We start from the raw sequence: 21,489 nt of genomic DNA on the forward strand, positions 1-21,489 counted from the left end.
GTACTTCAAAACCTTGTCTGCATTTAAAATTCGATGTTGGAATGAATAGAATTTCTCAGATGAAAACCACATTAAAATTTCAAACTTGCTCCCTAGAATTTTTTGGCAATGGTGTCAACATGAAAAGCCGATTTGACCCAACTAACTGCAAAAAACAAAACAAAAAAAAAGAAAAACCACGGGTGTGATCAGTTATATGTTTGAGAATATACGTGTCTCCTGTTTACTTCTATTTTAAGTGCCTTTTGCATGTGGGGGTATACAGCTTTGTGTTGTACTTTTTGGAATTTTCAATAAAAATTTTAGGAAAGAGAGAAGAAAAAGATTAAAAAAAAAAAAAAAAAAAAATCGAACAAACTTTCAGAAGCAAAAATGTTAGAATGAGATTCTGCTAGTGTGTGGCCACCTTTACAATGAGGACAATATAAAAATACAGAAAAATAAGAGAGGGCAACATAAGAGAACCCATACAGAACAGCCTGAAATGATGTTGGTAGAGATCAATGAAGATTAGGAGGGGCGCTGACTCCGCACCATTCACAAACCTCAAAATGTGCACAGAAAGGAATTTCAGAAATTCCAATTTAGAAAGCAAATCAATTGGAAGAAATAAAGAGAGAGGAACAGACAGACAATAAATAAAAGAAAAATGTCACTTACTCTCTGGTATGAGATCCACAGCAAGGCAGAGCATGCGATAAAACAAACCACACGTTAGTTTTTTTTCATGAATAAGGAGGTCACATTCACCTAGCCTGTATGAGATACCCTCACCTAGCCTGTATGAGATACCCTCACCTAGCCTGTATGAGATACCCTCACCTAGCCTGTATGAGATACCCTCACCTAGCCTGTATGAGATACCCTCACCTATCCTGTATGAGATACCCTCACCTAGCCTGTATGAGATACCCTCACCTAGCCTGTATGAGATACCCTCACCTATCCTGTATGAGATACCCTCACCTAGCCTGTATGAGATACCCTCACCTAGCCTGTATGAGATACCCTCACCTAGCCTGTATGAGATACCCTCACCTAGCCTGTATGAGATACCCTCACCTAGCCTGTATGAGATACCCTCACCTAGCCTGTATGAGATACCCTCACCTAGCCTGTATGAGATACCCTCACCTAGCCTGTATGAGATACCTTCACCTATCCTGTATGAGATAACTTCACCTATCCTGTATGAGATAACTTCACTTATCCTGAATGAATGAATGAAATACTTATATAGCGCACAATGCGAACTGAATCGCCTCTAGGCGCTGACCTAGCCTGTATGAGATACCATCACCTATCCTGTATGAGATACCTTCACCTATCCTGTATGAGATAACTTCACTTATCCTGAATGAATGAATGAAATACTTATATAGCGCACAATGCGAACTGAATCGCCTCTAGGCGCTGACCTAGCCTGTATGAGATACCCTCACCTAGCCTGTATGAGATACCCTCACCTATCCTGTATGAGATACCTTCACTTATCCTGAATGAGATACCTTCACTTATCCTGTATGAGATACCCCCACTTATCCTGTATGAGATACCCCATCGCCTATCCTGTATGAGATACCCCATCGCCTATCCTGTATGAGATACCCCATCGCCTATCCTGTATGAGATACCCCATCGCCTATCCTGTATGAGATACCCCATCGCCTATCCTGTATGAGATACCCCATCGCCTATCCTGTATGAGATACCCCATCGCCTATCCTGTATGAGATACCCCATCGCCTATCCTGTATGAGATACCCCATCGCCTATCCTGTATGAGATACCCCATCGCCTATCCTGTATGAGATACCCCATCGCCTATCCTGTATGAGATACCCCATCGCCTATCCTGTATGAGATACGCCATCGCCTATCCTGTATGAGATACGCCATCGCCTATCCTACATGAGATACGCCATCGCCTATCCTACATGAGATACGCCATCGCCTATCCTACATGAGATACGCCATCGCCTATCCTACATGAGATACGCCATCGCCTATCCTACATGAGATACGCCATCGCCTATCCTACATGAGATACGCCATCGCCTATCCTACATGAGATACGCCATCGCCTATCCTACATGAGATACGCCATCGCCTATCCTACATGAGATACGCCATCGCCTATCCTACATGAGATACGCCATCGCCTATCCTACATGAGATACGCCATCACCTATCCTACATGAGATACGCCATCACCTATCCTACATGAGATGCCATCACCTATCCTACATGAGATGCCATCACCTATCCTACATGAGATGCCATCACCTATCCTACATGAGATGCCATCACCTATCCTACATGGGACGCCATCACCTATCCTGTATGAGATACCATCACCTATCCTGTATGAGATACCCCATCACCTATCCTGTATGAGATACCCCATCACCTATCCTGTATGAGATACCCCATCACCTATCCTGTATGAGATACCCCATCACCTATCCTGTATGAGATACCCCATCACCTATCCTGTATGAGATACCCCATCACCTATCCTGTATGAGATACCCCATCACCTATCCTGTATGAGATACCATCACCTATCCTATATGAGATACCATCACCTATCCTATATGATATATCATATAAATCATCTATCCTTTAAATCTGCCAAAATGACCCAATCTAGATTTCTGATCAGCCACATCAGTGTTTGGATGACATATCAAAATTTCAGCAATCTAGAACTTTATTTGTACTTCACATACACAATCATTAGAGACTTTCTCCTCTACCTTGCCTCATTTTTCCCAACACGCTGCTGTATTTTCAAACAGCTTTTAATAAAATATCAAATATCCCTTTGTAGGCATCTGTATGGATGAAGCAGCTCTACAACGTGAAGGTGATGTAAGAGGACTACAGACACGCTAAGGGCAAGTGGAATAATGGACCAGGGTCCCGTGCAGCCAGGAGCAAGCGCAGCCAGAAGCAAGCGCCACAGGAGCAAGCGCAACCAGCCCCCCCCCCCCCGCACCAGTAGAAAGCGCAGCTAGCAACCCCTGCGTCCCAGCAGCAAGAGCAGCCAGCCCCCCCTCCGCGCCCCAGGAGCAAGCGCAGCCAGCCCCCCAGGAGCAAGTGCAGCTAGGCCCCCCCGCTCACCAGGAGCAAGTGCAGCTAGGCCCCCCCGCTCACCAGGAGCAAGTGCAGCTAGGCCCCCCCGCTCACCAGGAGCAAGTGCAGCTAGGCCCCCCCGCTCACCAGGAGCAAGTGCAGCTAGCCCAGCATGCACCAGGAGCAAGTGCAGCTAGCCCAGCATGCACCAGAAGAAAGCACAGCCCACTGCGCCCCAGGAGCCATCACAGCCAGCCCCTCCGCCCAGGGAGCAAGCACAGCCAGCACCCCAGGAGCAAGACCCCTGCATCCCAGGAGCAAGTGCAGCCAGTATCCCAGTCAGTGTCCTGCATGCCAGGGGCAAATGCAGCTATGTTATTTACACTGGGCACAACTGTACCCAGTGGCCTGCATGCTATTAAACAAGCATAGTTATCTTCCTGGATGCTAAACTAACTACGGCCACACCATAGACCAGCACAGTCATCCCCATTAAGCTCCTGATAAGTAGCTTCCCCTCTCTCTTCTGCCCTCACTACCATATGCTTAATTAAGGCAAGCGAGAAGCCAACTTCCACATGCTCTGAAAACTATTACATAACACTGACCTCCTATACAAGCTCTAGCAGTGAACACACTAATAATGTTCAGCCATATCGTAGTGAACCGCGGAATGTCCTGTGCGCTCAGCCAAAGCTCCGCCAGGAAATTACTTCTTGCTACCATCATTGGCAATTTACGTTAGCGGCGATATTGCTGGTACTGGATTTACCAGGTTAAATCTTTCCATCATCATGCAGACATCATCATGCAGACATCACCATGCTTAGCATGCAGCACACCATGCAATCAGTAGAGCATTGTACTGCAGAGCTGCTGCATCCCTACATAGAATAAACTCTACAAATTTACAAGCACTCCGATGTAAAAACTGCAAAACTCGACACTTACAATCGCATGTTCCTCTATAACAGAATAGCCATGCACAAAACATACCTTGCTGTGTGGATCGGCAAACATCCGAGTGAATATCTCACATAATCGTTTCAGCTCCACCCGGCTAGAAGTAAAGAAAAAACACAGGTTACTCCACGCCAGGTCACAGCACAGAATAAAGAAAGGCCACATTCAGCCCACGATTTACCTGAGTGTCCGTTGACTTTTTAAAAGGTTTTGTAGACCGATAAGCCCCTCCTTCCTCTCTGACCAATTGGAACTAGCGCAATGATTAAGGACCTCGGCCACGTCCTCCGTTTGTCGCAGGTAGTGCGGAATCCCTCCATTCCGAGATCCGTAAGACCTTTCTGAGCACGCGCTGGAGGCATCACTGTTGGCGTCATCATCAGAATACATGCCGTACGGCTCGTAGCGCCTTCTCACAGGCTTTTTCTGAAGACAAAAAACAACCAAAAAAAAAAAAAAAACAATCACCTCATTAGACAATATTTTCTAACATATTACTTCCAATTTCCATTTACTGAGACAATTTTTCTGCACGTCAATCCAGTTTTAAGGAACCTGCAAGTAAAATAAGTCAAAGTGCATCCATCTGCCGTAATTGTGTTGGATTTGTTAGGTCTGTCCCTTGTGGTATAGAGCAAAGGTGGTGGTAGCCTTTATGTTAGAATGTAGACCGAGGAGCCACAAAACCCCCCCAAAAATACGGTGTGCACATAATTACGATCATTTGTAACAATAATCGGGACTTTTACTTAAACAATGCATGTCTGTCTCCCAACAACTTCACTTCTCCAATCTAACTTTGGATTCAAATGGGCCACCAAGTCTATCCTCTTTATGGGAACCCAACAAAGCCCACCTGTGTGTTGTAACACGGAAACTAGGTACCATGCTCCATATTTGGTGGCATGTCCTAAATAAATTTCCTGGATAAAAATCTTTCATTTACGTGGAAAATTGACCTCGATAATTGGAAACAGCTTTGTTTTCAGTCGCCATTCCCCAACCTCCCAGCCACCAGGTCTATTTCATGTAGCCCTCACACCTCTCCCCTGCAGCTTTGGCACCCCCCCCCCTCCCCTCGTCTCCACCCCTATCTTGTCTCAGCAAAGAGGACAGAACTCCTCCAACAGATCCTGCGCCTCACTGTGCAACTGCAACACCCCCGTTGGTCCCACCTCCCCTCGTCTCCACCCAAACCTTGTCTCAGCAAAGAGGACAGAACTCCTCCTGCAAATCCTGCGCCTCTCTGTGCAACTAACTCCCCGTTGGCCCCACCTCCCCTGGTCTCAGTATTCAGCAGACTCTGGCAGCCCTCCTCTGGTCCTCCTCCTGACCCTGCACTTTCTGCTTCCCATTTCTGCCCTTCCCAGCAGCAGTACAAAGTAAAGGGGGGGGGGTGTACTATGATGTAAGAGGAGGGTGGGGGACTCTACTTCTAATGGTAGGGGGGGCCCTTGACATGTTCACTCTTTGAGGGAAACCATAATGTTGATGTGGCGCGCAATGAAATGGGGTTCGTCACCCCTTTTCAAAAAATTTCTTATGCGTTTACTGTTTTTTTCTCTTTTCAAAGTTTGGCAATTTGCCACATGCGTCTCCCTGCGATCACCAGGCCAACTGAATGGGTGATCTCCCGTTCTTTCGATACTACTGTGCATTATTTGGGGTTCCCACTGGGCAGCCACTGACACCCCCCGCTGGCAGCGCTTCATCTGCTATTTTTCTGAAGTTGTATGGTGGAATATTTCGCATGGTAAGGTGCTTCTCACAATCATTGCTGGTCATTCGTCCCTTAGGCTGGGTTCACACTGCTGCGGCTACGAGAACCGGATGTGATTCGCACCGCAAATCACATCCAATCTCTGTGCGATGCGAGTTCAGCCATACAGATAGTATACAGATAGTATGGCTGAATTATCATCGCAGCCGCCGCAAACTCGCACAGGACCCTTTTTTTGGTCCGCCGCAGAATCGGATCGCATGGGTGTTCACACCATGCGATCCGATTCCTGTCCGAGTTTGCAGATCGCACTGTGATATGCGAACTGATCTGGGGGTGTCATTAAGGTTTCACTGACACTCCCAGCAGTTCGCATAGGGCAGTGTGAACTGCCGCCGGGAGGTATGCGATGCGGGAAACCGCAGCGGATTCGCGGCGTTCCCGCATCGCTGCAATGTGAACCCAGCCTTATGGTTGTCAATGACATTTTCCATGCTTTATATCATTATGATATGTTTTTTTTTCTATTTCTTGTAGCAAGACAAAAATTATGATTGCATACACTCTTATCCAATACCCCTGACGAAGGTGCTTGAACCAGAAACACGTTGGGTACCGGAGATCATTACACTACTGGAGAATAACAACCTATTTCTTTGTCATACTTTCCATGTAACTTGTTGTGTTTTTTGTCTTGTTCATCCTTGTTTCGTGCATTTGTATAGCATTTTTTTCTATGCTTTTTTAATCATCATCATTGTGTGACAGAATAATTTTATGAATATTTAATAAAGTAAATTGTTCATATTTGTGTGTTTGCTGCCTACAAAGTCTGAACGAAGGGAGGATTTCTTTTTTTCCCTGTTCTAAACGGTTCAGAAAAATGTATATGCACGACCCTGCTCAAAATTACCCACACCCCTTACAATCTGAATGACCTACCATGCATTATGTAGTGCGAGGGCCTGAAAATATACAGATTAAATTATTATTATACACAATTTATATAGCATCAACAGTTTACGCAGCGCTTTACAATGTATAGGGGGGGGGGGACGACACAATTACAGTTCAATACAAAAGGTACAGGAGGGCCCGGCTCGTAGAGCTTACATTCTAAAGGGAGGGGGTGGTGGTACAAAAGGTAATAGCTGCAGAGAATGATTTGATGGGGGTGGCTCGGGGACAGTTGTTAGGTGGGTGTGGGATAGGCTTCCCTGAATAAATTAGTTTTCAGGGATCTCCTAAAGGTGGACAGGTTAGGGGCTGATTGGACAGACTGGGGCAGGGAGTTCCAGAGGATGGGAGAGGCTCTGGAGAAGTCTTGAAGGTGAGCATTAGAGGAGGTAACAAGGGACCTAGAGAGCAGGAGGTCCTAGGAGGAGCGGAGGGGACGATTTGGGCGATATCTGCAGATGAGGTTGGTGATGTAGATGGGGGTGATGTTGTGGATGGTTTTGTATGTTATGGTTAGAATTTTGAGTTTTACACGGTGAGGTAGGGGAAGCCAGTGAAGGGATTGGCAGAGAGGGGCGGCAGTCACGGATCGATTAGTGAGGTGTATTAGTCTAGCAGCAGCATTCATAAATTCATTAAATAAATCATGTAGCTGCTCATATCACATAGCTTTATTGGATCTAAGGGAGGTTTAAAAAGAGCGTGAAGTAATGGGTATGGCGAGTCAGGTGATGGGGTGGGAGGGGCAATTTTTGAGCATTTTTGTTGAATACATTCTGAGCACATTGCACGTCATCCAAGTTCCTTGTGTGGTTCTCAGGATGGCAGGACGGGGTGAAGCCCACTACACACAGGACATTCAATAGGCGACGTCCACTCGTGTCACAGATGGTGACAGAGACCCAACGTAGACATTCTGCAAGGTGCTGAGTAAGCAAGAAAAACTGGTTCCCCGAAGACACGAGTGACGACATAACGAAGAGAGCCGACCTGTCTGATCGTATCTCCAAACATGAAGCACGCCCAAAGCTGCAATGAAATGGGATTCTTGCTGTGTTTAGGGAAGTGAGCGCATTGCTGCCGAGTGCCAAGAGACACACCGTTCTCCTCGACTAGTTCTGGGAATGCAGACCGAGGAGATGAGGTGATGATATGCTGTGAAGTGTAGAGAATGAAAAGCCTCCAACGCTCAGTAACAAAAGGTAGACGGACAGATCTCTCTAACGGCATGCTGTTGAGGAATGTATACCTCAAATAGTAAGGCCCCCCCACCAAAATAAATCTCTTATACAAGTGGATTCTAATGTGCTGAAAATGTTTAGAACAGAGATCTAACTGGCCAGAATACTCTTGGGAGCCTTGGGTTGGTTGCATGCAACGGCATCCATTGTCTTGTATACTTCAGGAGCCCCCAAAATCCATGGAGCTCCAATATTCAAATCTCAACTAATCAAGACAGAAAGATAAAAGCCTATTGGCCCTTCCCAGACCTCAGGATTGGTCCTTCATTGTGATCTCAGTGACCATTAAAAAAAAACACAACCTCACTCTCCCAATCAACACTGACTATTTGTAATGCTTATGCTGCTAGCATTAGTAAGTAGAAAGTATATTAGATGTACTTGGTTTAACCTTTTTTTTTTAATTTTATTTCTTCAGTTACTTCCTAGTATCCAGGCCTAGGCAAATGATGCCAAACAATGGGGGGGGGGGGGGGGGTCTCAGCTAAGCACACCCTCCTGCTGGTGTTTCATCAGAATTTGTAACAGAAGCGACGCTCCGTCGCCGCCATCTTGCTACACCCCGCACTCGTCCGCAGTAAGGCTACAGTGAGAAGGTGGCAAGCGGACATCTTGTTACACCCACCGGAGTCTGGCATTTCACACCTATTTTTTAACAGTGAACTCCGCTTATATAGTGAAATACAGTATTTAAAAAAAATCTGTCTGACTGTTTTAGTTGTTGAATTTTAAAAGCAGCGGCAAGCCTGCTGATCTCACAGGCTCTCCCTGCCAGCGCGAACCGAGGAATGCCGTTTACCGGCACTTCCTGGTTCACGCGATGATCAGCTGCGCTGTCTGAGGCTTCTTATCACGATGGGAGATGCGGCGTGTCAGACTGATACCCCGCACTCGCGATTGCCACGCGCGCCGGCATGTTCTCCTGCTAGACATCATATAACACCCAGTCAGGATAACAGAACCACTTCCCAGACGTCAAACTGTTATAGGCCGGACGGGAAGCGGTTAAAGGGGTTGTAAAGCTTTGTTTTTTTATTTTCTAAATAGGTTCCTTTAAGCTAGTGCATTGTTGATCCACTTACCTTTTCCTTCGATTTCCCTTCTAAATGTTTTTTTTCTTTGTCTGAATTTCTCACTTCCTGTTTCTCCTCAGTAAACTTCACACCATCATCCGAGCGGTGTTTAGTCAGCCAGAACAGCTTACTGAGGAGGAACAGGAAGTGAGACATTCAGACAAAGAAAACAAAGAAAAAAAACATTTAGAAGGGAAATCGAAGGAAAAGGTAAGTGAACCAACAATGCACTAGCTTAAAGGAACCTATTTAGAAAATAAAAAACGAACCTTTACAACCCCTTTAGAGAGAGGCCAAGATGGCAGCCTTCTTGGCTGAAAACTATAGGGGGGTTTACTTCCACTTTAAGGTCAAAATACCCTCCCCCCCGGACTCACATAAATAACATGCAATCACGGAACATGCAATATTTTTCTATTAGGTGGGTGCATGTCAGGATCACAGTACACAATGTTATAACATTTTTCCAGAAACACCAGCCTGAACCCTTTAGCATTACTGCCAAAACAGCATGGTGATCCTTAGCAGGAGCGCAGCGCTAGTATGATGTAGGAAACTTCTCTTGAAGGATACAGGCGAATTTGTTATCACAAGGCAAGTCGCCTTCTTGCTATACTCAGAAAACTCGAGTCTGCAAATAAAACCTCCAAAATGGAACCTTAGTGGGATAGAACGATCAAATAACACTTGTGAGTCTATAGCAGTGATGGCGAACCTTGGCACCCCAGATGTTTTGGAACTACATTTCCCATGATTCTCATGCACTCTGCAGTGTATTTGAGCATCATGGGAAATGTAGTTCCAAAACATCTGGGGTGCCAAGGTTCACCATCACTGGTCTATAGTATGCATTCCAAGCGCAGATCACCAATGGACAATGGGAACAGCTAGAAGAACGCACAGTCACTCCAGAGCGGGCCACAAAATGTAACATAACAGAAATATTCGTACCTTATTCCTGGGGTCTCCCAGCAGCTAAACAAGAAATTAAGAATGTTATTAGAAGAGGTTTCCAGATAGAGGGATTATGTCATTGGGGGGGGAACACAGAACGGACGTGACCAGGCTCTGCTATACAAGTTCTGGGAAGAACAGACAGACAACACAGACTGGACACAGGAGAGGCGCTACGCGGATCGGACGGACATCCGGCGGCTATCGCCAAGGTGCTATAGATCTAACGCTATCAAAACTGGAAAGGACAGGCAGAACTCACAGACGCGGCTGGAGAGAAATGTAATCCAGTATAAAGCAAACTGCAGCCCCAGGGCCACATCCGGCCCATTGGCTGTCCACTATCCGGCCCACAATGCCTCCAGTGTCACTCTCACCGAGGAAGCGGACCGGCTTACAGAGGGACAGATGTCCTTGTGAAAAGCTGCAAGAAGTGGAGGGAGAGAGCCCGAGGGCTCGGTACAGCAAGGGGGGGGCGCTCGGTTCTGGTGGGAGAGTGTTGCCTAGGAGGCATTCCCCCCCCCCCCCCCCCGGGAGCCCGAGACCTGTTCTTCACTGCAGGTCAGAATCTGCAAAAAAAAATCTCTCCTTCCAGTCACAGTGCTTTTCAGAGGGACATTGCATGCGGTTGCAGCCCAGACCTATTGAAATCAGTGGGTGAATTTGACCAGCCGTTTTAGAGTTTAAGTGGGGAGTCGGGTGGACAGTACTGCTGCGGCTCAGCCAGCCATCTTTACCACCCCTGACTGCCCATTCCTGAAAGAGAACTATTTCATGAGCAGTTGTACCTATTATACCTAGCGCCAGGTATTTGATCTCTATATGTTATTTATGTACTTACAGTCCCAAATTAATAAAATCGAGAAGAATTAAATCCGGCCCGCCACAACGGTGGCCAGTTTCTCATGTGGCCCCTTCAGGAAAATTAATTGCCCACCTCTGGTATAAAGTAAATGGTCAGAAAATAAATTTTATATACAGTACAGACCAAAAAAGTTTGGACACACCTTCTCATTCAAAGAGTTTTCTTTATTTTCATGACTATGAAAATTGTAGATTCACATCAAAACTATGAATTACCACATGTGGAATTATATACTGAACAAAAAAGTGTGAAACAACTGAAAATATGTCTAAGGGTCCTTTCACACGGGGCGGATCAGTTCTGATCCGCCCCGTGGATATAAGTTTGCTCAGCGGGGATCACTCCGTCGATCCCCGCTGAGCAGGGAGATGACAGGTCCGTCTCTGCACACTGCGCAGGGACAGACCTGTCACAGCGCCGCTCTCCCCTATGGGAGATCGGATGACGACGGACCGCAGTGCCCGTCGTCACCCGATCCGATCCGCACACGGATGGAAAAATAGCTTTTTCCTCCGTTACACTTTTTCGGATCGGGTCGGATGTCAGCGGACATGTCACCGCTGACATCCGACGCTCCATAGAGCTCTATGGAGCACCCGTTCAGGTCCACCTGAAAAACTGACAGGCGGGCCTGAACGGGACGTCAGTGTGAAAGAGGCCTTATATTCTCGGGTCTTCAAAGTAGCCACCTTTTGCTTTGATTACTGCTCCGCACACTCTCGGCATTCTGTTGATGAGCTTCAAGAGGTCGTCACCTGAAATGGTTTTCACGTCACAGGTGTGCCCTGTCAGGTTTAATAAGTGGGATTTCAAGCCTTATAAATGGGGTTGGAACCATCAGTTGTGTTGTGCAGGAGGTGGATACAGTACACAGCTGATAGTCCTACTGAATAGACTGTTAGACTTTGTATTACGGCAAGAAAAAAGCAGCTAAGTAAAGAAAAAAACGAGTGGCCATCATTACTTTAAGAAATGAAGGTCAGTCAGTCCGAACAATTGGGAAAACGTTGAAAGTGTCCCCAAGTGCAGTGGCAAAAACCATCAAGCGCTACAAATAAACTGGCTCACATGACGACCGCCCCAGGAAAGGAAGACCAAGAGTCACCTCTGCTGCGGACGATAAGTTCATCCGAGTCGCCAGCCTCAGAAATAGCAGGTTAACAGCAGCTCAGATTAGAGAACAGGTCAATGCCACACAGAGTTCTAGCAGCAGACACATCTCTAGAACAACTGTGTAAGAGGAGACTGTGTGAATCAGGCCTTCATGGTAAAATAGCTGCTAGGAAACCACCGCTGAGGACAGGCAACAAGCAGAAGAGACTTGTTTGGGCTAAAGAACACAAGGAATGGACATTAGACCGGTGGAAATTTGTGCTTTGGTCTGATGAGTCCAAGTTTGAGATCTTTGGTTCCAATCACCGTGTCTTTGTGCGACACAGAAGAGGTGAACGGATGGACTCTACATGCCTGGTTCCCACCGTGAAGCATGGCGGAGGAGGTGTGATGGTGTGGGGGTGCTTTGCTGGTGACACTGTTGGGGATTTATTCAAAATTGAAGGCATACTGAACCAGCATGGCTACCACAGCATCTTGCAGCGGCATGCTATTCCACCCGGTTTGCGTTTAGTCGGACCATCATTTATTTTTCAACAGGACAATGACCCCAAACACACCTCCAGGCTGTGTAAGGGCTATTTGACCAAGAAGGAGAGTGATGGGGTGCTGCGTCAGATGACCTGGCCTCCACAGTCACCGGACCTGAACCCAATCGAGAAGGTTTGGGGTGAGCTGAACCGCAGAGTGAAGGAAAAAGGGCCAACAAGTGCTAAACATCTCTGGGAACTCCTTCAAGACTGTCGGAAAGCCATTTCAGGTGACGACCTCTTGAAGCTCATCAACAGAATGCCGAGAGTGTGCGGAGCAGTAATCAAAGCAAAAGGTGGCTACTTTGAAGAACTTAGAATAGAAGACATATTTTCAGTTGTGTCACACTTTTTTGTTCAGTATATAATTCCACATGTGTTAATTCATAGTTTTGATGCCTTCAGTGTGAATCTACAATTTTCATAGTCATGAAAATAAAGAAAACTCTTTGAATGAGAAGGTGTGTCAAAACTTTTGGTCTGTACTATAATATATATATATATATATATATATATACACACACACACACACACACACACACATACAGATAGAGATAGATATATACACACACACACACACACACACACACACACACACACACATACCTTGGATTAGGAGCATAATCCATTCCAGAAGCATGCTTGTAGTCCAAAGCACTCGTATATCAAAGTGAGTTTCCCCTTAGGAAGCAATAGAAACTCATAGATCGTTCCAGTGTCACTGCTTGTCTATGCAGTACCCCATGTGGCCAGAGGTGGGAGACCACTCGGAGCGTTTCCGAGCATCTCCAGCACCCCCCCACCACCTCTGGCCAAATGCGGTACTACACACCCAGGAGGCTTGAATTCTGGCAAGACAACATTAGCAAACCGAGTCAGGATTTAAAAAAAAAACAATACACACACACACACAGAATATCACTTTCAGGTATGGGCTCCTGGATCAGATGTAAGCTGAGTTTGACTCTTCTACATATTTAGCATTTTTGGCCTCTGCCAGGTCTATGAATTCTGCCCATGGGTGGAAAAGTTACAAAGCACAATAGACACGTTCTCTCTATGCAGTCATTAGAGCAGCCCTTCTCAACCAGGGGTCTGTGGAAGCTCCGTGTTCCTCCTGAGGTTCCCCGAGAAGTGGTAGGTTGATCTCTTACCCACACTGACCAAAGTAAGGGGTCACTTCTGCACTGGCCACTAATGTTGAAGTATAGCTAAAACTTTTTTTTTACATTTTGAATGGAGAGGGATTAGAACCCCTGTCAGTTTTTATCGCTGTCTGTGCTCCTGTTAGGAAGAGTCACCCTCTCTATTTGTCCCGTTTACCATTATCATTGAAAGAGAAAGTAAAAAACAAAACCCCCAAATTTTGGGTTGTCCCCAGAAAAGTAATAGAGGGGAAATCTTCCAATGGGGGACACAAGCCCAGGTGACCTGGGGATTCCCCAAGGAATTCCCTTAATTTGCAGGGATTTCCTTTCATTTCCTAGCTGGCTATGGGACAGACAGTGAAGGTAAATATCCACAATTGGACACAGATGGTGGAAATAAAAAAATATGACAGGGTTTATAACCCCCTTTTGTTCCTTCCAAAATTAAAAAGAAAAGTTTTGTTTAAAGTTCTACTTTAGGGGACACCGAAAGTGTTTTTTTTGCTATTACTCAGTTTACTACAGAAAAGTGTATATTTAAAATTTTTAATAACGTACTAATCATTCATTTTCTGTGAGTGATGGGCATTTCATAATTAAACTTGGGGTTCCTTGAAACCATAAAGGGTTCAAAGGGTTCCTCTGGGGTATAACAAAAAAAAAAAAAAAAGTTGAGAAAGGCTGCATTGGACAACGGTGAAGAGCAGCAATGCACGCAATTTGCGTCTCACCAGAGCGTCTGCCACAGCGGCTTCAAGGTCCGTACTGGAGCTGAGAACCCGCATGGCATTCATGGAGGACGGTAGTCTTCCCGACTGGCTCATTCCATAGCGATCTAAAAAGAAAAGGAAAAAAACAAAACAAACGGGGTTACCAACGGAAGCTGGGGGTGGAATTCCAGGGAAAGTAACCACTGAGGACATCGGAAAGGCGACATCAGAAGGAGGCGTGACCACCATCACTTTCTCCTTTGAGTACAAAAACATTGGGGGAGACAGCGGACTCCTCCAGTGACATTCTGCCCTTCTGATATCTCCAGGACATTCCCCAGGAAATCCACTGACAGGACACGGGGGATCTACCAACCAATAGCAAGCAGGCAGGCTTTGCGAATATTCAGCTGCTACACAAAACACTGGATATCAGGACTTGTAATGTAACCAGCAGCTGAAGATCCAAAGCCAGGAAACCCTCGAAGCACCAGATGAGGCCTCTGCTAGAGTCTAATAGAATCATTTCACCTGTATGAGAGTAACATGAGGAGGAATGGCAAAAAATAAAAAAAAGAAATAAAAAAAGAAGAAAAGCAGAGATGTGATGGATAATCCCAACTGAAAAACAAAGCAGGGAAGTGTGAATTACTGGCCCCTGGATCAATGACACGGCTCATTAGAAATATGTGAATGTATACTGTGATTGGTCACTAGGGGGCAGTAACACAGCTGTAAAGAAACAAAAGAAGGCAAAAGTTACAGCAATAATAAATCCAAAATAACCAAATACACACAAGCACCAAATAAATGAAAAGAAAAGGCGTAAAAGAAGTCTTGTCCATACAATAACCTGCTATCCATCACCACCAACACCAATCAAAATAAAATAAGGATTATTTCTTTGGATTTTTTTATAGAAAACTGAGATGTTACATTTCCCTGAAGGTTATATTGTATCTTCAGAATTGTCACAACAACCAGGAAACACCAAATATGAATGACAAATTCACTAGATTCATTAACTGTCAGATCAGCATTTGGTGACTTGATGCGCTCTCCTTGACAGCATCTGTAAGGCCCATTCACACCTGAACGTAGCGTTTTCAGGCAGAAAATCACGCGATTTTGCTGCGTTTTTTTTACAGCGATTTTGTGCATGGCAAAAGGTCACCAATGTAAAAGGAAAAACGCCCAAACCTTCCGGATTTGATTGACAAAAAAGGGTCCAGAACTTGTTTGAGCTTCAGATGTGTTCGGCTTCAGGCGACTTGGAGTGGAGATGTGAACCATCTCCATTGAGAATAATGGATTTTTTCCCTTCCAGCGTTTTGTAGCTTCAGGCTTTAGGCTGGGTTCACACCACTGCGGCAGTGAGAACCGGATGTGATTCGCACCGCACTGCAGTGCAAATCACATCCGATCTCTGTGCGATGCGAGTTCAGCCATACAGATAGTATACAGATAGTATGGCTGAATTCGCATTGCACCCACCACAAACTCGCACAGGACCCTTTTTTTGGTCCGCAGCAGAATCGGATCGCATGGGTGTTCACACCATGCGATCCGATTCCTGTCCGAGTTTGCAGATCGCACTGCGATATGCGAACTGATCTGGGGGTGTCATTAAGATTTCACTGACACTCCCAGCAGTCCGCATAGGGCAGTGTGAACTGCCGGCGGGAGGCATGCGATGCGGGAACCCGCCGCGGATTCACGGCGTTCCCGCATCGCTCCGGTGTGAACCCAGCCTTAAGCCACAAAATGCTCAGGTGTGAATGGGGCCTAAGGGCTTTCATTGGCTGACCATAAAAGACACCGCTTCTGTTGGCCACAAACAGGCCAAATTCTGAACAAATTTTCTTTCAAAAATCATGCTTTGAGGGGATTGTAGCCGTATTCGTGCAATTACAACAGAAACAATTGAGTATTGTCCGTGATACTTTTTTTTTTATATTTGCACCAACATAGAATCAGGGGTACGTCCCCTTCCTCGAGGTTCTGACAGTACTGCTGGGACCTTTAAGGGGGGGGACATACTCCGAAAACGTGTACGTTGGTACAAATAAAAAACCATATCACGGACAGTACTCAATTGTGTTTCTTTCAAAAATCTGAAATAGTGTGTTTTTTGTAATCTGATGGCGCCACTATCGATTTCTAAATTCGACCAACCAAGCCTTCAATTTCACCTCATGTTACTACAGAAAATAATTTTTTATTTTCTGTAAATCTTTTTTTCTTTCCAGGTCACAGCTCATTGCGCATTTCCTTGATGACTATATTTCTCGCACGACTCTCCCCATCATTGATTAGAAATTTTCAAAAAGTTTCCAACACGCCCGATTACGCAAATGCGATCGCTGCACGAAAAACGGACCCACTAATGGTGCGAAATTCTAACAAAAATGATCAGTTTACAATTTAAAAAAAGAAAAATCTTTCAGAAATTGACCCGCGGTTTCAAGTGGATCTTCAGTATGTCTCTCGAGTGACTCCACCTGAAACAACCCCCCGGAGAGGCTCTCTGGCACTGCTTAATACCATGTACTCTATATACAGATATATATATAGTACATATGATTGAGACATTCGCCATCGGGAAAGACACATAGAGGTCGATGTATAACAAATTTGTTAGACAAACGTCACAAGCACTTGCCAATCTCCCCTCACAAATCTGCCTGTATTTTGCTTAATACGTTGATTGTCAGCACCATCTAGAGGCCGCATGCGGTATTTGCCTGAATGCGGTATTCAGGAAAATATACACACCATGGTCACGATTGGCGCAGACTATTATAGGGAATCAACGTATTAGGCAAAATACAGCAACAAGTTGTGAAGCTAGGCAAAAGCTCATGACATTTGTCGAAAAAATTTCTTATACATGGACTCCACGTGGTACACTACATCCCTAAAGTGTTTGTAAAGGCTGAAGGTTTTCTTTTCACCCTTCATGCATTCTATGCATTAAGGTAAAAAAATCTTCAGTGTGCAGCATCCCTTCCCACCCCCCCCCAAATCCTTACCTGAGCCCAATCTTCCTTCAGTGATGTGCACGACAGCCTCGGCTCATCGGGAACTCTCCTTCCCTCATTGGCTAAGACAGCAGCGAGAGCCATTGGATACTGCTTCTGTCAATCACAGCCAGCGAGCCAATGAGGAGAGGGGGTGGGGCCAAGCTGCGGCTGTGTGTGTGTGTGTGAATAGACACGCAGAGTCGTGGCTCAGGATCCCCCATTGCAAGCAGTTTCCTTTGGGCAGCAGGGGGAGGGGCCAGGAGCGCCAGCGGGGGGGGGGGGGGATCTGAGAAGTGGAGGATCGATGGGCTGCTCTATGCAAAACCATTACACAGAGCAGGGAAGTATGGCATGTTTGTTTTGGACTTTATTATCACCTAAAGTAGAAAAATTAAAAAAGGGGGAGGGTGGATCTGAATATCCTTTGCGCTCTCTGCTTTTTGACTACTGTATTCTAGTCACATGGGTCTCACACTGCCGCAACACTGATGTGCCAAAATTTACGTGAGAGACTAAATCATGCAACATTAAAAAAAAACAATTATGCATTAGATGCTACAGTGCATTAGCTGAATCCAGCCATGCCACACGATTATTGCAGACCTTTGCTGGACAGACTCCAACAGGTCACACTGCAAAATGTATGGTCCCTTTTACAGGGGTGATTCAATCGGGTCTGTTCATTTTTATAGGCGGACCTGATCCAATGGGTCTATGTATCCTTATGGACAGGTGGGTGTAGAAGGACTTGTGTCTGCTTACACCCACCTACCTCCAATCCGTTCCGCTAAAAAAAAAAAAAAATAATCTAGGTGAATTGGATTAGGGTCAGTCTGGTGTAAACGGACAGCAGTCTGTTTACACCCAGCCACCCATAGAGCAGAACAGCTCACTCTGCCGTGTCCACTCTGCATAAACGGAGAGGACAGGGTCACGTCATCTGCCCGCTCTGATCAGTGTACAGGTCCCTTGCCAATCAGAGTCTGTGAAGGGGGCCCAAAGCATTATTCACCAACACCTTCCAGAAGGAAATCGAGGGAGCCTCAGATCGTTTAAATATTAAGACTAGCCCAAAAGGCAGGTAGTGAGCTGGAATCACATGTAACCCTCTGGCTGCTACTGACACGTGTCATATGTCAGCAGCCGGGAATGTGTGTAGACATCACCAGCAGTCAGCTTTCAGAAGGGAGCAAACGATTTCATGGAATGCGCATCCCCTTCCCCCTATACATCTCAGGCTCTGCTATCTCACCTAAGGGCTCAGGACCCATGTGGCAGATGTTGCCGGGTAGAGGGGAGGCAGACCAGCGAAAATACATTCTTTTATCTCCTCTAGCTAGCAAGAACCCGGCATTAAGCTAAGCTATGCTGGTTTTGGCTGTCACTTTTCCCAGCTCCTGTGGCCAAAGAAGAAGCCAATGGAGCACCGGCACAGTGGTGTAGTGGGTGGCACAGTGGTGTAGTGGGTAGCACTCTCACCTAGCAGTAAAAAGGTTCACTGGTTCGAATCCCAACTACGACACTACCTGCCTAGAGTTTGCATGTTCTCCCTGTGCCTGCGTGGGTTTTCTCCGGGTACTCCGGTTTTCTCCCACACGCCAAAGACATGCTGGGAGGTTAATTGGCTTCTGTCCATAATTGGCCCTAGTATATGAATGGGGACCTTGGATTGTGGGCTCCTTGAGGGTAGGGACCGATGTGAGTGAGCAATGTACAGGGATAGGGACAATTGAAGACACCTCACTCAGGTTGAACTGGATGGACTGGTGTCTTTATTCAACCTTACTATGTAACTATGCGACCTCAGGGCCTTGGCCAGGGATGGCGAACCTTGGCATCCCAGATGTTTTGGAACTACATTTCCCATGATGCTCAACTAGCTCAACTAACTCAACCGCAGAGTGCATGAGCATCATGGGAAATGTAGTTCCATCATCGGGGTGCCAAGGTTCGCCATCACTGGCCTAGGCCAATGCACAATTTGGGCACGGCCACTTTTTTATTTTTACGGTTTAGTTTTCTTCCATGTTTGTCACCTTTCACTTTTGTGTGCGTTTTTCACAGGATGTCTAGGGGCAGGATGTGTGGCCTTCTGTTTCTTTACTCCTCTGTCTCTGAGGGGTCTCTATTCGAGAGAGCTCCCCTGACTTAGTATTCAGGGATGGCTTCGGTAGTCCTAGGACAGTGGTGGTGAACCTCGGCACACCAGATGTTTTGGAACTACATTTCCCATGATGCTCAACTACACTGCAGAGTGCATGAGCATCATGGGAAATGTAGTCCCAAAACATCTGGGGTGTCAAGGTTCGCCATCACTGTCCTAGAACAACGGTGGTCTGCCAGGCCTTCTGGCGAGGCAGACCATGTTAAACCTCCCATCAGGAGCCTTGTTCCCGGGGGTCAGGGTACGAGGTGGACAAAGGCACACCCTTATGTGCACTTTTTTGTTTGTTCACATGCACTTTTTTTGCACACTTACGGGTTTTTTCGTTCTAGGATTTTTGCACCACCGCGGATCTTTGTGCCAATACACTCAGCTGGAGAGATAGTGACACTTTCATTATGGTCTTGCAGTAACAACAGAAATCGCTAGAGTCTCCAAGAGACAAAAGAAGCCTATGAGTTCAAACCACCAGCGCTCACACACAAGAAAGCAATAATACCAGTTGGGGTGGAGTTGGCCTTAAAGCTGAAATAAAGGTGGAAATAAAAAGAAAAAAAGATAAAACGATGCTGACAAAAAAGGACACATAATGACATAAGGATGATGTCATGAGATGGGAATGCACCATGCCAGCGAAAGGATGGATTGGATGGAGGCAGGACAAGCACATGGAGGATGAAGTGGTCATGCAGTTAGTGCAGCTTCACCTGACTGCCCCACAGACTCGGAAGTGGAGAGCGCACTAGTGGACCTGGAATGACGTCGAGAGGCTGCAAGAAGAAGGAATGGCAGAAGACCCACAGGGTTAACACGCAGAAAACATGGAGACACAACACAAGCGTACATACATGACCCTGAGATTACCAGGGACCACTGGGGGCCCATGGAGGTGAAAATGTAACATAAATCAGAGTGTGAGCTTAATGGCAAAATTCACTCATTTTTTCAATGTCATGAAAACATTGTCACCCGAGTCTGCTAAATGAATTCTGGAAATGATACAGCAGTCATTACACAGATTCTTGTGGCACCATTTATATCTTAAAAAAAACAAACAAAAAAAAAACTCCAAAACAATAAGAATACCTCCTGTAATGTCTGAAAGTCATCATCAGTCATAAATCCCCAATCAGCTATCTACAGACAGGAGGCAATGACAGGCTGCAGCCACAAGTGGGCAGTAGACTGCACAGCAATGAGTAGCCTGACCCCTGCTGGTAAAAAAAAGGTGGTGGTGCGCTTACCTCGCATAGTCTATGAAGTGCTTCCCCTTCACTAAACAAAACCCACCTGACAAGACTTGACTGTTCCGGGTTCTTCGAGAACAGCAAACCTGCCCAGATCACTATTGTTCCCCTATGATAAGGCAGTAAAAATCAGCATTCACCCCTTTGCAAACTTTCTTCATCCCTCCCTAAGACCAGGAGGTCTAAAACATTAAAGCAGCACTCCACAGCCCCTGCGAGGATTGTCAGATAATGCCTACACTTCCAACTACCCTCTAATATGTCTATGTACAGCTTTATTCAGGACTAAGGAGAGGAAAGTACCGTTATAGCCTAGGACAGTGATGGCGAACCTCGGCACCCCAGATGTTTTGGAACTACATTTCCCATGATGCCCTGGCACTCTGCAGTGTAGTGGAGCATCATGGGAAATGTAGTTCCAAAACATCTGGGGTGCCAAGGTTCTCCATCACTGGCCTAGGACTTATTGTCTGCAACATAAAACCACTAGACAGCCTATAATAAAGGGACGGTTATCCAAGTGACTTCTGGCAATCACAAGGACTTGCTTCTTGATATTATTCTGGCTTAAAGGAGAGGTTCACCTTTTGAAAAAATAAAAACAAATACTAAATGCACATTTTTTGCAGGTAAACTGTGCATTTATTTTATTTTTTTCTAAGGAGCCTGCAGATCACGGAAGCAATGTCCACAGAATTTCAGG

The 21,489-nt window shown here is 45.9% G+C and overlaps 1 protein-coding gene across 24 annotated transcripts in view; it reads right to left on the minus strand.

Annotated features, from left to right (window-relative positions):
* Positions 1-21,489, minus strand: part of CLASP1 (cytoplasmic linker associated protein 1) — a 233,225-nt gene that overhangs the window by 84,009 nt on the left and 127,727 nt on the right. For 8 of the 24 annotated variants that reach the window (XM_077449691.1, XM_077449692.1, XM_077449690.1 and 5 more), the window contains 5 exons: positions 20,247-20,309; positions 14,374-14,477; positions 9,984-10,007; positions 4,223-4,467; positions 4,075-4,138 (listed from right to left, as the gene is read on the minus strand). In XM_077449691.1, coding sequence (XP_077305817.1) covers positions 4,075-4,138; positions 4,223-4,467; positions 9,984-10,007; positions 14,374-14,477; positions 20,247-20,309 — 500 coding nt within the window. The remainder of the gene's footprint in view (positions 1-4,074; positions 4,139-4,222; positions 4,468-9,983; positions 10,008-14,373; positions 14,478-20,246; positions 20,310-21,489) is intronic. The other 16 variants (XM_077449698.1, XM_077449703.1, XM_077449705.1 and 13 more) reach the window with 3 other exon arrangements.

The sequence above is a fragment of the Lithobates pipiens genome, unplaced genomic scaffold (genome assembly GCF_037356315.1).
Source record: "Lithobates pipiens isolate NorthernLeopardFrog02 unplaced genomic scaffold, aLitPip1_a1.2 Scaffold_22, whole genome shotgun sequence".
Lineage (NCBI taxonomy): Eukaryota > Metazoa > Chordata > Amphibia > Anura > Ranidae > Lithobates > Lithobates pipiens.